This window comes from Hydractinia symbiolongicarpus, chromosome 8 (genome assembly GCF_029227915.1).
Source record: "Hydractinia symbiolongicarpus strain clone_291-10 chromosome 8, HSymV2.1, whole genome shotgun sequence".
In the NCBI taxonomy this organism is placed as follows: Eukaryota; Metazoa; Cnidaria; class Hydrozoa; order Anthoathecata; family Hydractiniidae; genus Hydractinia; species Hydractinia symbiolongicarpus.
In genome coordinates, this window is record NC_079882.1 from 19,403,234 (window position 1) to 19,417,723 (window position 14,490).

The 14,490-nt window shown below is 30.5% G+C and overlaps 3 protein-coding genes across 3 annotated transcripts in view; all 3 read left to right on the top strand.

Annotated features, from left to right (window-relative positions):
* The first annotated feature begins 3,743 nt into the window (after nucleotides 1-3,743).
* LOC130654977 (uracil phosphoribosyltransferase-like) lies at nucleotides 3,744-4,626 on the top strand. The gene has a single exon (XM_057457678.1). The coding sequence runs from the start codon at nucleotides 3,789-3,791 to the stop codon at nucleotides 4,482-4,484; it is 696 nt and encodes a 231-aa protein (XP_057313661.1). The 5' UTR covers nucleotides 3,744-3,788; the 3' UTR covers nucleotides 4,485-4,626.
* A 136-nt stretch (nucleotides 4,627-4,762) lies between these two features.
* LOC130654978 (cleavage and polyadenylation specificity factor subunit 5-like) lies at nucleotides 4,763-5,947 on the top strand. The gene has a single exon (XM_057457679.1). It carries the CDS (start codon nucleotides 5,075-5,077, stop codon nucleotides 5,735-5,737), a length of 663 nt encoding a protein of 220 aa, XP_057313662.1. The 5' UTR covers nucleotides 4,763-5,074; the 3' UTR covers nucleotides 5,738-5,947.
* A 1,378-nt stretch (nucleotides 5,948-7,325) lies between these two features.
* The window catches only part of LOC130655437 (intermembrane lipid transfer protein VPS13A-like), a 54,605-nt gene continuing 47,440 nt past the window's right edge, over nucleotides 7,326-14,490 (top strand). The window contains exons 1-15 of the mRNA XM_057458193.1: nucleotides 7,326-7,494; nucleotides 7,624-7,667; nucleotides 7,950-8,088; nucleotides 9,142-9,246; nucleotides 9,382-9,449; nucleotides 9,544-9,582; nucleotides 9,691-9,750; nucleotides 10,944-11,003; nucleotides 11,155-11,232; nucleotides 11,528-11,585; nucleotides 11,737-11,810; nucleotides 11,893-11,946; nucleotides 12,541-12,647; nucleotides 12,945-13,019; nucleotides 13,354-13,453. Coding sequence (XP_057314176.1) covers nucleotides 7,395-7,494; nucleotides 7,624-7,667; nucleotides 7,950-8,088; nucleotides 9,142-9,246; nucleotides 9,382-9,449; nucleotides 9,544-9,582; nucleotides 9,691-9,750; nucleotides 10,944-11,003; nucleotides 11,155-11,232; nucleotides 11,528-11,585; nucleotides 11,737-11,810; nucleotides 11,893-11,946; nucleotides 12,541-12,647; nucleotides 12,945-13,019; nucleotides 13,354-13,453 — 1,161 coding nt within the window. The 5' untranslated portion in view covers nucleotides 7,326-7,394. The remainder of the gene's footprint in view (nucleotides 7,495-7,623; nucleotides 7,668-7,949; nucleotides 8,089-9,141; nucleotides 9,247-9,381; nucleotides 9,450-9,543; nucleotides 9,583-9,690; nucleotides 9,751-10,943; nucleotides 11,004-11,154; nucleotides 11,233-11,527; nucleotides 11,586-11,736; nucleotides 11,811-11,892; nucleotides 11,947-12,540; nucleotides 12,648-12,944; nucleotides 13,020-13,353; nucleotides 13,454-14,490) is intronic.

Below are 14,490 nucleotides of genomic sequence, written 5' to 3' on the forward strand. Positions count from 1 at the left end.
TATAAATTCTGACATAGTATATATTAAAGGTCAAATTTTGTGTTTTGTGTATAAGAATGAATTTAATCCTGATTTTTTAACTTCGATGCAAGGAAGGTATTAAAAAGTATGAAAACTGAATTAGCCATAAAGCTATTTTTACTACTGTCTCACTCCTTCAAACTCCTACTACTATCTCACTTCTTTGTCCCTTCGTCCCTTCGGATATGTGATTGGTGAAAAGGAATGTAAAACTTAAGAAGTCCCGAGGCAGGCCTAGATAATCTTTTTTTGTTGTCCTTTAAGCGTCTATCGTATTTTCATTTCCGGACGATGAGTCGCCGTCAAATAAATGTACGGGTAAGTTGTCGTGAATTTTCATCATCGCGAAATAAAAAAATCTGCACCTTTATAAAAGTTTATTTCATAAATCCGGAAAATTTTGCACTACTTATTCTTAATTTCTTTTTTTCTGAAATATATGTACAGTTTGGCAAAGTTGTCTACGAGAACTGGGAACCAAATTAAGGCCGCAAACTGCTTGCAGGCGCTTTACCACTTCATGAATTGGTCACACGAAAACATAAAGTCAAACGAGAGAAATGTGAACAAAACACGCGAAGAGAAGATGGCAAGCTTGACAACTTCTTAGATAATTTTTTTCTTATTTCAATATAACTTGCTGTGCTAGCTACTTATATTTAATAGTCTAGACGTCTACGATAGCCCCTATAAGTCCCTCCTTTTCTTTATTTTTAAATGTGAAACTTTTCAGAGGCGAACCTAGCTAATATGTGTGGTGTTATAAAAGTCCACCCAGACCTACCCACTTTCACATCGCAATTTTTGACATTCAGAGTCGGAAGAACTATAAAGCGACACAAAATATATTTTATGCTGATATCCGCCATATTCACTGATCCAGGAGTTAGCTAACACATTAATTTTTTTTAAAGAAAACAGAACTTTTAGCTAAGCGAAATGAGTGGCATATTTGGATTTATCAGCAAAAATTATAAAGTGGCAGGAAAAGAGGAATGTGCAAGGTGAAGCAAAGTAATTATCAGTCCATTTTGAGGAGAAATCTGCAGAAAAAGACCTTTCTTCACTAAACCTATCTTTTTTCTTGGCACGCAAATGCTAGAGCCATAAAGCTTACCACTGAAAAGTAGACAAATGATGTCGCCCTCTTATCCCTCTGTAAGAATTAGGACCGTAATATCAAACATTTGATTTGTGTGGTCATATCTTTATAAACTCAAAAGTTTTGCTACTAATAGAGGAAAATTTGTATGTTTTCACAAATTTTGGTGCTAAATTAAAGTAAGTTGGTAAAAATGTTGTTGAAAATGATCAGTATATTTTAACCATGAACAACCAGAAAATTTTAACCATTCCAGAATTATTGATCTTTGCTTTAAATTCTGCTAGAAGTGCTAAGGGTCCTGAGAACTAGTTTAAAATAGCATGCCGAAGTTCCAATTAAACAAGGCGCCAAGTTATCATTAAGTATTGGTATAATGCACAATTTAAAAAATTTATGCTTTAAGAATGAATGAAAAGTACCAATTACGTGTAGGTTACGGAAATACCCTTTGTATATAAAACTCTGGAAGAAACATAGTAAACATATCATACAAGACGCCGTATATAAGCTTTTAAAAAGATAATGATAAGAAAATCACACAAAACCACTTGAAATAAATCATGTGCGTATATATTTCAAAACTAAACAAAATACATTAAGAACTAAAAATTTTTATGGAAAATGTTCGAAAACTTTTTCGTACAAGATTTAAGTCAAAAATGTATGGGTAAGTGTTTTGAATAAATTTTAAACACATTACCAAAGTAATGCTTACGGGAAATGACACAACAAAAAACTAGAAGCATTTAAAGTGTACATAAATTCAATTAAGATCTAAAAAAGGGTCTTCAGGATCCAACTTTATAGATGAGCCTGAATAAAAACTGCAGTTTTTATTGATTTTCTGATTACCCCATGTATATAAAATTTCAATGCACTGGTCCTTTTTAAAAAAATTAGAAAACCCAAAATTTTCGAACAAAAAAACTTTTGGTAGACAAATTTTGAACGGAAAAATTTTCTACAAAAAAGAAAATCCAAAAGTTTTTCTGTCTGAAAATTTTCGTCCCTAATGTACTAAAAAAAGAAGCATTTCGTGAATTTTCATAAATTCATTAAATCGCGAAATTTAATATTTTACTAATGAATCGCAAAATTAAGTTCAGCAAGAATTTAACTATTAATTAATTACAGTAATCCTCTTAAAGGGGAACTCCAGTAAAAATCACTTTTTCCTTTTTTGTTATATACGTACTCAGAAACGCATAAGAAATAAAAAAAACTTACTTTACTTGTTTTTCTTTATTGAAATTGTTGTACACGCCTTCACATATTCAATTTTTTTCTCATAAAATACAGAAAGTCGCGATTTCATTTAGGACTGGATCCGATGATAAATAATGACATCACATTGTGCAGAAAGTTTAAGCGAGCGCAGAGAACGTTCATATTAAGACCTATAGCTTACATTAAATTGCTTTTTGTATGTAATTTACGTTTAAATCTTTAAAAAATGGTTAGTTGCTCTGCGTTTTGATGTACCAATCAATTAGAGAAGTGTAAAGAAGTAAGTTTTCACAGAATCCCATCTGTGAAAAACAAAGAACTCAAAAATGGCTAAACAAATGATGTAGCGATCAAAGTTTTTATATTTGGTTAGCCCACTTCACAGATAGTTCTTTTAAAGGAGATTTCCAGGAAATAAACTTCCATATTAAAATATTGCCACTTTTTAAAAATGCCATTTCAGCTAGTGAACGCGATCAAAGTTTTTCATTTCTTCTCATTTCATTATTTGTACTTATATCCACAGAACACAACCAAATAACGTTTTATACATTTTTATATTAAATAAAAGAAAATTATACCAATTTCCAATACAAACACAGACAAAAAAGTTTTCTGGTCACACCTGTATCTTTCGTAGCACTCAAGTTTGTATTCTTTGTTTTTCTAAAAAGAAGCTTTTTTGATTCAAGGACATGCCAAATATTTTCAGGGGGGTAAATGTACCTATTTTCTTCAATCTTTTTAACTGTTTAAGGCTGCATGCAATGCTGATAATGCAGTTCCTAAAACCAACTACTTATAAGTCAGTAGAAAAATATTGCTGAATTGCGAAATAAAAATAAATTGACAGTTTTTTGACAAAATGCTAATAAAAGTGATTAAATATATTTTTTATTTCTTTAAAAAGAAAATATTTTGCTAACATTGTTACTTTGGGTCAGTAAAAAACACCTCGTCACTTTGCATCATTATTAATTTCTCCCTTGTAAGACACAAGAGGTTCAAAATCGTGTGGCTGTAGCTTTGTAAAGTCTTTCATGAAGAGAATTATCCGATCCTATGTTTTCTAAGTTATAATCTTCGTCATTATTACAAGACGTCTTATCAACAAACAATGTAAACAGCAAGTAAACAAACTTTTGGGTGTGCTGCTGAGCTCATGGACTTTCTGCACGATGTGACGTATGCTTATTTATTCGGACCTAGTCCTCTCGACTTTACGCAACTTTGCAAATTTATTTAAAATTGAAGATGTTTACAGACCCGATTAAGGTATAAATAAAGATTTTTAACGATTGTAAAAGGTTTACTCTGACATATTTATGTATTGTCTTATCAAAATAACATTTTTTTCAAATATTTTTTTTTCACCGGAGTGCCATACATCTTCCACTTCTGTTGTATATATTACGTACGCATATTTTAGCCTAATATGGAAAAGGTTGCTAATGGTACCAAATCAGCATTTGATCAACATATAAAGGATAATGTTTCGGTGTTACAATCAAGAGCAGTGAATTTACTGCTGACAAAACTTCGTAATAAAGACACGAAGTGTAAAGAGTTCAACATATACGCCGATAGGTTGATGCGGTTGCTTGCAGAAGAAGCACTTGCACGACTTCCATTTGTTCAGGAAGACACAGTAAATACGCCATGTGGTGTTGCAAAAGGTTTAGTTGATAACAGATCTCAAAAATTGTGTGTTGTATCTATTCCTCGTTCTGGTGACATCTTGCAAGAAGCTGTTCGAAAAATTTGCCCTGGGGTTGGAATTGGAAAAATTCTTATCCAGCGTAATGAAGAGTCTGTTGACAAGAAACCAATTTTATACTACAAAAAACTGCCTAAACACATTGCTGAATGCTTTGTTATTTTGGTGGATCCTATGTTGGCTACTGCTGGGAGCTCAAAGCGTGCAATATCAGTTCTGTTAGAAGCTGGTGTAAAGGAGAACAACATTATGTTTGTTAATTTAATTTGTTGTCCAGAGGGGTTATATAACATGTTTGAAGAGTACCCAAGTGTGAAAGTGGTAACATGTTGTGTCGACGACCGTCTGGATGAAAATAAATTTATTGTTCCAGGATTGGGTGATTATGGGGACAGATACTATGAAACTCAATAAAAATTCTTATATGATTGTATATTCATAATTATATAAAGAATTGAAACCCTTTAGTGCAAATAGTATGCACTTATACACCTCGCCTGAGGTATATAAGTGTACACCTAAGCTCATTCAATAATTATACCGCTATTGAAATCTATTCTACTTTTCTATTGTTTTACAGCTTTAATGAATTATTAGCACAAAATACTCGCCCTAGTCCTTTTTTGGAATATTAATTAACAGTAAGTCATAAACGCATTCAAGATATAGCATTGCGATGTATATTTTATCAGCAGGAAAACAAAAAAAATCTGAACTAAATTAAGATGTAATAGCAATGCATGAATAGTTCCCTGATAAACTTTGAATTGTTTCTGTGATTTAGATTTTTTTGGCACATGATAAAAAAATAAAGTGAATATAGAATTTTTGCAAAGTAGATAACCAATAGAGATTTTCACCATTTTTTTGTTTCCTTTATGAGAATAAGAAGTCTAGGTCCTGTTTTCTGATTTTCACATGTTTATATAAGTATAAACAAAAGTAAAAAAAATTGCAAGCCATTGAATTATATTATGTATATATTTTATCTTTAGAAATAAATTATGGCTGTAAATACTGGAGCTGGTTGGCCTCAAACTACTAACACTAACACATACAACAACGCACCCGTTTCTTTGGAGCGTACACTTTATCTCTATCCATTGAGCAATTATACGTTTGGGACCAAAGAGGCGCTATACGAAAAAGATAGTTCTGTTCAAGCAAGATTTCAACGTATGCGTGATGAATATGATACACTGGGTATGAGAAGAAATGTAGAGGGTTGCTTGATTGTTCACGAGCACCAGCTTCCACATATTTTGCTTCTTCAGCTTGGTACAACGTTTTTTAAGTTGCCAGGTGGAGAACTTATGCCTGGTGAAGATGATAGCGAAGGCTTGAAACGCTCAATGACAGAAATGCTTGGACGACCAGATATGACTGAAAAAATCAATTGGCAGGTAGAAGATGTTTTATCGAACTGGTTTCGGCCAAATTTTGAAACACCAATCTACCCATACATTCCTGCACATATTACAAAGCCAAAAGAGCAGAAGAGAATATTTCTCACTCAACTCCCAGAAAAAGCTGTTTTTGCTGTACCACGGAATTACAAATTAGTTGCAGCTCCTTTGTTTGAGCTTTTTGATAATCCTCAAGGGTATGGGCCGGTTATTGCAACACTGCCAAGTTTACTGAGTAAATATAACTTTATATACATGTAATGTTGTGTACTTGATGTTTTTGCTGCCCAGAATGACATGGACAAACAATTGAAAAGAAATTGTTCTACCAATACCAGATGATATTGTGACATTGCGATGTTTCATTTTTAACAGACTTACATCAGCTTTTTATTTTTATTATTTGAACTATCATTGGTTGTATGTGTTATACACCTCAAGTTAATACAATTTCATCTTATTCACAATTTACTTATGTTTTATTTATTTTTCTTGTTTTGTAACTTTAAAGAATCAGGATTGTGTGTTGTTCAAAGCAGGACATACTGCCTTATTGTTTGGCGACTATTTAAAATACTGACCACAATATAAGTTTTTCACAGTTTGCAGCATAATTAAATCTGAAATTCTTTAAATGTGAATATGTTGAGAACGAAAAGAGCTTTTTAAAGAATTTAAAAAGACTTGTTAGCTAGCTTTTTAAGCTCTATATTGTAAGTCCAACATCATTTTATACCTCGCGTTCCCTTCAACAGAAAATTATGCCCATATGACACTTGTTTCCTCTCTACTTGCTCGTTAGGTTCTTGATTACCCTTTTAACTTGGTAGAAAGTTTAGTAGGACCTACATTTTTGTTTACGTTTTAGGCTCTGTATAGTCCAATACATTTTTTACTTTAGATTCCTTCCTTTAATGTCTCTCTTTGAAAGGTCAATTATCTTCATCTTAATAGCTTTAAACAAAGCGCACATGTCATGGATATATGAATATTTTGCAAACGAAATTAAGTTCTTGAGAGTACCTTTTATTTCCTTTCGTCTTACAATTTGTGAAATTATGACATATGTCATGCTTGTCTTGATAAGAAGGTGGTTTTTGACTAGATTGTCATCAATTTCCTCATTTTTATCTTTGTTAGCAAGCAAACTAAACACAAGCACTGAATAAACTGTGTTTCTTTTATGAGATCATGTTTCACTAAAACTACATGATTGGTTTTAATTACGTTAAATTCTATCAATATGAAGAAGTTTCAAAAGACAAGAAGATAACTGTAGCTATTAAATACTTACCCCTAATTAGATCTTCTCTTTATCTCCTTGTACTGCGTGAAAAAGAAAAATGAAAATATAAAAAGGTTGGGTAATTTTACAGCTACTATTTATCTAGGAATTCTATTGCTTTATATGATTTTAAGTGTTTAAATCATTTTTGATACTGTCAATACAACACAATTGTTTTCAAATAGAATTTGGTTCTGTGGATCCAAATTATTTCTTTGGTTATTTTTTCTTTTTCTATTAAAAGGAGAAAATTGCCAAAATACATTCAACAGATATTTCTGCAAAAATTATTTCTGATGCCTACTTCATGTGAATGAGAAACTTGTATTCCACGCCAGCAAACTTGTGTTTCATATTGGCAATTTAAATATTTTAATGTGATTGTACACTCAAACATGAGTAACAGTTGAATTACGAGAGAAAAAAAGAACAAAACTTCTGTAAGTTCCAGTTACATGCAATTTTAAAAAAAAATTGTGTTTGCGATTTTTTTCTGTATAAACCCCAAACCATTGGTTTTTATTAAAATTGTGCTAATCATTATTTCTTTACATAAATAGATAAAAATTAGCATGAGCGAGCTAGAAATGTAAGCTATATGCATACTATGTCAATCCACTGATAGAAATCAACATGGTATTTGAGAGCATAGTTGTGTCGATATTAAACAAATACATTGGCAAATACGTGAAAAATCTTGACACTAAAAATTTATCTATTGGTCTATGGTCAGGTATGTGATGATGTAATAAAAACCTTGAGTTTTAACACCCTTTGAAATTTTACAAAAATGTGAGTGTAGGTGGAGTAAGAAATGTGTATTGTCATGCTCTTGCTGTGTTACGTCTATATCTGACTTTAGGTGAAGCGACATTGTGTGATTTGGAGTTACGAGAGGAAGCATTGGTAAAAGATGTTTTTTATAATACTTCTGTCACAATGTAATGAAGTAATCATGATTTTCATAAAGCATATAAAACTATTTCTTACTCAAAATAAAACTGCTTATTTGTACCTTTTTTATTGGTGAGGTTTGTGCTGCCTGTGTGTTTTAGGTTTGAATCCTACAGTTAAAAGCTGATGTGTGCAATTTACACATGCTTCCAAAAACATGCTGGAAATTTTTTTGTTTTTACTGCTTCTCTTACTAAAAAGAAAGTATAAATGACTATACTTTTTGTCTGATAGCTGGAATATGATCTACCGGTAGAAGTAAATGCTGGTTATATTGGGAAATTATCCTTGAGTATTCCATGGTCATCCATATATGTGAATCCTGTCATCGTTCGTATTGAAGATGTTTACATATTGACAGGTCCCCAAGCAGGTAACAATTGGTTTTTGATGGTTGTATTCCCAATATTTTAATTACAAAGTTTAAATTTGACCACATGTGGCAGAAAGCCAGCATTTTAAATTATGGCAGCATTTAACTTTCATGACATTCATGTTGCTATGCGCCTGTTCTAAACAGTGATAAAAAATTGTGCTATACTTGTGGCAGCTACCATATGAAAATGCATGAATTAAAAAATTGTAAAGTTAACCATATCAACTAAGCTAAAATTTAAAAAATTTGTTAATAACTGTTGAAAACATCAAACATAAGTTAATTTAATTTCCAGTTTAGTTTTTGTTTTCAAGCATCTTCAAAAAGTTAAATTACCAGGTCTACATATTTATTATTAAAGTATAGGTAAAGCAAAGTAAAACGAGCTTCCATCGCTAAAATTAAGATAAAGTGCTGTTATATTTTATTTAAAATTCTCTGCAGTTATCATAACGGCAGAAATAATAGCTGCCTTACATTTATGTTAATTCAGTGGGCTGAAGTATTTTGTTCATTTAGTTGTGCTGCATGTATAAAATTTAGCAATTTGCTTGTTTTATTGTTCTAAATCATTCTTTTTATGTTTCGATGTGTGTAGATGCTATTGCATGCCTGTTCTAGTGTGAGGGACTTTATAAATAACAATTTTTTCTATTCAAACGATACCTGTTTCAGGACTGAAAACCTGAAAATCAGATGAAGTGGCCTTGCAAAACTTATTGTTTGTTTTTCCCATTGACAAGGCTAGAACATCGATCATGTCTACGTCCAGGCTGTATTGCATTTCTCCAGGCCAAACAGTTTTGGCAACATCATCAGTGAGGTTTTTGAATTTCATATCGCGTTGAACGCTTCAAACCATCGTTTACGGGGTCGTCCTTTCGGGAATTTTCCAGGAACGTCAAATTCCAAAATTTTCTTTGGTCACCAATCATCGTCACACCTCAAAACATGCCGTACTATCAGAGTCCACTATGTTTCAAGGCAAAACCTTAAATATTTATCATTTTTCGGAGAAAAACCTTGATATATGAATATTTTTTATTACAGAAAAACCATACAATGAAGAAAAAGAACGCAAGTATTTAAATACCCTCAAGCAAAAACAACTTTATACAATTGCAAAAGGTGAAAGAAAACAACATCCACCAAAAGGTATGAAAGATGATCTTCAAACACCGATAAATTTATTATTAACATGCTGTGTTTAAAATTCAATAAATTTATTTTACTGATATTAATTTGTGTTGCTCTTTAAAAAGTATGTATTCTTGTCGTTTGATGTTGCAGTTGAAGATGCAGATGCAAATGATACATTGACTGAAAAATTAACTGCGCAAATCATTAAAAATGTCCAGGTAACAGAGTCAAGCAGATTAATACTTTTACTTCTAGTATATAGACTTCTTGTTTATTATTTTTATTCTGAGTTGTTAATTCTTTTAAACTCAGGTGTTTATTACAAGTATTCATGTGCGATATGAAGACAAGGTACTATGTTATTTTTTTTCATAGCTACAAATGTTGTAGTCTTAACATTGACTTTAAAGCAATAGCTTAATAATTGGTAAAACTGGAATAATACTTTGATATGTTCAGGTTATTAACCCATCATCTCCTTTGGCTGTTGGTGTTACTCTTCATAATATCACAGCACAGGTGAGGAATGTAGAGTATTTAAAGAGGAAATTATTTCCTAAATGGAGGTGTTTCTTTTCCAAGTAGCCGATAAAAAGATTTTTTTCATGTGTTTTATTAGGATGGGGTTTAAATTATAACAAAGTAACATAAATAAGTAATATAAATCCAGTGGTTAATTCAGTTGTATTTTATGTTTAATCCTGGTTTTCAGTTCATATTGTTATGAACTTTATGTATTCTTTTCTTCTGGAATTCTCTTCCTTATATTTTTTCTCCCCTTATGGTAGCACAGGTTTGCTTTTAAATGTACTCAATTAAATGTTGTTTGCGTTACCACCTGATAATTCTAGTTGTATTAAAAGGCATCCACAATCTCAAATTCTTAAGGCTTTTTTAGAAATTCATATGTATGTGATTCAGGCCCCATCAGCAAAATATACTTTCAGCTAAAATAGGTGATGAAAATCAAACATTTCATTATTTGTATCTTTGGGAATACAAAATATAAAATTTGTATTTCATATTTTTGAAAAGAAGTTCACTTGGGTACTTTTCATGTTCTATTTTTGTTTTAATAACATTTAAATTTCCATTTTTTACTATGTCTCTTTTTTAAAATTTATTTGTACTTGAAGTTTACACCCAGTTTGCAGCAGGAAGTTTTAAATGCGGACAGAAACAACAACTTTATAACAGATCATATCATTTTACTGCTCACAAACAATGTATGGTGGATGTAAGGAAAAGCATAGGCTTTTAAAAGCCTATGCATTTATTTTGTTTCATGGGTAGTCCATAATAATACCTGCAGCTGGTAGATTCATGCCATATACTGTATTGGAAATAAAAGATAACAAAAGAAAAAATATAAGAACACGTTTGTAATTGTTTTTGTAAAGATCAAGAATAAATATTTTACAACATATATTTTATAATGTATATATACTTCAAATCTGCCCTGGAATTTCCTAATGAATTATCAAATATCATTTTCTAACCAGGGGCAGATTAGGTTAGGAAAATCTTGAAGGCATGTTTAAGGACAACAGCTTCTTTTCAAGAGTTTATATCAAATGCAAGTGATAGTAGTTTTTTAAACACTAAAGTGGATTTTTCATAATCACTAATCTATTATAACTTTGCCTTTTTACAGTATTTTACGGTTTTATTGACTGTAGTCATTGGGGTGTACAAAACATATTTTCCCATAGACTACTGACTCAAATTGGTTGCCTGCTGTTGTTGATGCTTCAACAAGAAAGATTTTTAAGGTATGGATTATTATGCAATCAGAAAACATTTTTACTAGTTGCTATAATTTAACTTATTACTTCTTCATATCTTGCTTGCTTTACATTAAAACCAACTTTTTCATTCCTTTTTTACCGTAATTTTGTTAACAAATTTGTTATTAATTTTTAGCTTCTCAGAATGGAAAGTTTATCTTTGTACTGGAATGACAATGCTAAATTTTTAATAAATGGTTTGCCAAACTGGAAGGTGAGCCTGTTGAAGTTATATTACCATTTTGAAACTTGTCATTTGAAACTTGTGCCAATGTTTTATTGCCTGAATTTTTTTCTGGTTTATGGTATGCATTACCGTTTTGGTTCTAGGGTATTTTTTTTTCTTATTTCAAAAGAAAACAATTTAAAACTAGCAGATTTGATTTTTTTTAGTTTATATATTGTTCATAAAACAGACATTATGTTTTCGAAACTAGTATGTAAAACTGATAATAAATTTTCTTCACATTATGCATTTGTTATAATACCTACAACACATGGATTTTTAGTCTTTGATGCGAAGTCAGATCAGCCGATGTTCTTCTCATCAGCATAGTCATGATTTTAGTATGTATATCATTCTCCATTCGAAAAGTTTTTTTTTAATTTGTTTTTTTTTGAAGATAAAAATATGCGTTTTTATATCATTCTTCATTTTTCAGTTGTTTTCAATTTATTGTTATTTTTAATCTCTATAATAATCTACTGTTGGTTTTAGTTCTAAAACCCTTATCATTTACTGTGAAGGCAGTTGTGGATCAAGATGCAAAAGTCTTGATGGAACTTCCCAAGGTTTGCCATCAACTTTGTTTAACTTATTTGTTGTTTTTTTCAAAATTTTTTTGACATATCCAACGTTTTTGTTTTTTTCTAGTTCTTATTGGATATAATTTTGAAAGATTTGTCACTAGAATTATCAAAACTGCAGGTAAATTTCATTCTAGCATTACTTGTCTTTAATTCTGTAACAATAGAAAAACAGAGTAGATGAATGGTTTATATCACAATCATTGCTATTTTAATAAGTACAATGTTTCCAGGGAATTGGTAAATCACCATACTTGTGCCTGCTTATACGCAATTTGAAGTATCTATCTATCAAAGAAAATGTATTATTAGTTTTTTTTAAAAAGATTGTTCTTGTTACTTGTAGCTTCAAATAATTAAAAAAGAATAACTTGTTTACATGTTTAAGCAAAAGATGTTAAAGAAAGTTAAATCTAACTTCTTTAAGTATGCCTTTTAAAAAAGCCATGTTTTTTTCTCAAAGTTCAAAAAGCACTGACTTATATGCTAACAAGCATCGATGTTGTAATAAGCACCAAGGGGTATCTGAATCTTTGAAGTCTTTGACGTTTAGTGCAACTTACTGTTCTAAGCCTAGGTACATTAACGAATAGTGAGTGAATTGATAATTTTTTTAGTAACTTTAAACAAACACAGTTGGAATGGTTTTGTAAATGTAAAAAAGAAATTCACTAATCAAATTTCTGCATAATTTTTTTGCTTAAACTTACCTTAGTTTGAAGGAATTATAAACTTGGTTGAATCATTCGAAATGATGTCTGTTAATCAAGAATACAGAAAATATAAACCTGTCGCAAGTGTAAAGGAAAATCCTAGGAAATGGTAGGCTTTAGTTCCTAATGTATACAAATTTAAATATAAATTTATTACCTGTAAATTTAATTTGTGTGCTATCATACAAAATGTAATTTTGAAAAGATGTTTTACAAGAATTCTCTTTTAATAATGGCTTAATGAGTGCAAAAGAAGCAGTTTAAAATTGATTCCAATAATACTCATGCCTAATTTTTTGCTGATGTATACAAGAATAAATTTAAGTTACATGGTTTTTGAACCATTAAGTGATTTTGTGATTTGCTCACTATCTTTGCTATTAAGTATTGTTTATATATCTTGAAGGTGGAAATATGCATACACAAGCATTGTTGAAACAAAGTACAGACCATGGACTTGGGAAAGAATTAAACAGCACAGGTTTTATCTTGTACTCTTTTGGATAGTTATCCAATGTTTTAATTTTTTCCCTTACAGTATTAATTGTGTATGCTTCTGTAAAACATTTTCTATATTTTATATTTCATGAGAAACTTCTGGGGTAATCAATTCATATTTATGATGTATAAAAATTGTTTTTCTCTTGCATTTTTTCACGAAAAATTCTTTCTTTATTGCATAAAGTTGCCTCAGTGTTTCTAGAGACCTTGATTGAAATTGGCAGTCATTTTCAGGTTGTAAAAGTCATTTTATTATTCACTTCCTTGTTAACATATGGCTATCTTTCGCTATGTATTTTTCTTTGTACGTCTAGAGCTGATTACAAACAGTATGTTGCATTATACAAAAAAATGTTGAAGTGTGAATATTTGGATGAGAAAAAGTCTTTAAGTGGTGTTAAAGAAAAAATTAAGGTATTGTATGCGACTTGTTTTATGATTGAGATATTCTTGTTACTTGTAAATACAACATAGTATTGCGTTGATATAATTGTTTGAGTAAGACAACAAACTGAATCCAATGTAGTGTCTTTTTTTTACGCCATTCATAGTATTTAATTACTACAACTTAGATATTTTTGATAGTTTTATAACGAAAATACCGTAAATGACGGATTAAATGCCAGGCCCTTATTTTGCAGGGGCGGTTAATTCAGCAGGAGCACTTATTAATTCTTTTTCATGAAAGCAAATATTATAAACTTTATTCTTATAATTTTTACGAATAAAAAATAGAAAGATTAACAAAAAAGAAAGAAATACAATGGACAAGGACAAGAGAATTACAACAATTCTATTAGAGAAAAGTTTGAAAATCAAAAAAATATATATCCACCTTAACATTTGATGAATCAAAATTAAAATTGTTGTTTATTGTACTGATCCAAATAAGCGCCCCCTTTTCTTGAAAGGCGCCATATTAAAACAGGGGTTGGTATTTACAAATCTTTCCCTAACCTCAAGGCACTTATTTGACAGGGGCGCTTATTGGGCATGGCACGCTTAATTTGTCATTTATGGTAGTTAAGCAATATTTAAGCTTCATAAGAAAACTTTTTAATCGTTTCTTAGTAAAAAATAGTGATGTTTAGGATTTATAAAAATGTTTTTTAATTGTTAACTTTGGAGAAGGTGTTTTGATTGTGTTAATAAAATATGATGATGTAAAACTTAATAAGGAAGTTTTTTAAGTGCTTTTTACAAAATTACAGAGCCGTTTAAATAGTGTAAGAAAGTTTTTTATTTCCTAATAAAATACAGCGATATAAAAACTGTAACAAAGTCTTCCAATGGTTTCTTAATAAACGTAGTGTGATGTCTAAGATTCACAAGAAAGTGTTTTTGGGAACATAAAATAATTAAATACAGTGTAAAAATTTTTTGGTACAATGTATGAATTTTTTATACGCTTATTAAAAAGATCTCTATGTTGTATTGAGAAATCTTTTATA

Coding starts and splice junctions, on each gene's coding strand:
- LOC130654977 (XM_057457678.1), top strand. CDS start 3,789: ATGGAAAAGGTTGCTAATGGTACCAAATCAGCATTTGATCAACATATA.
- LOC130654978 (XM_057457679.1), top strand. CDS start 5,075: ATGGCTGTAAATACTGGAGCTGGTTGGCCTCAAACTACTAACACTAAC.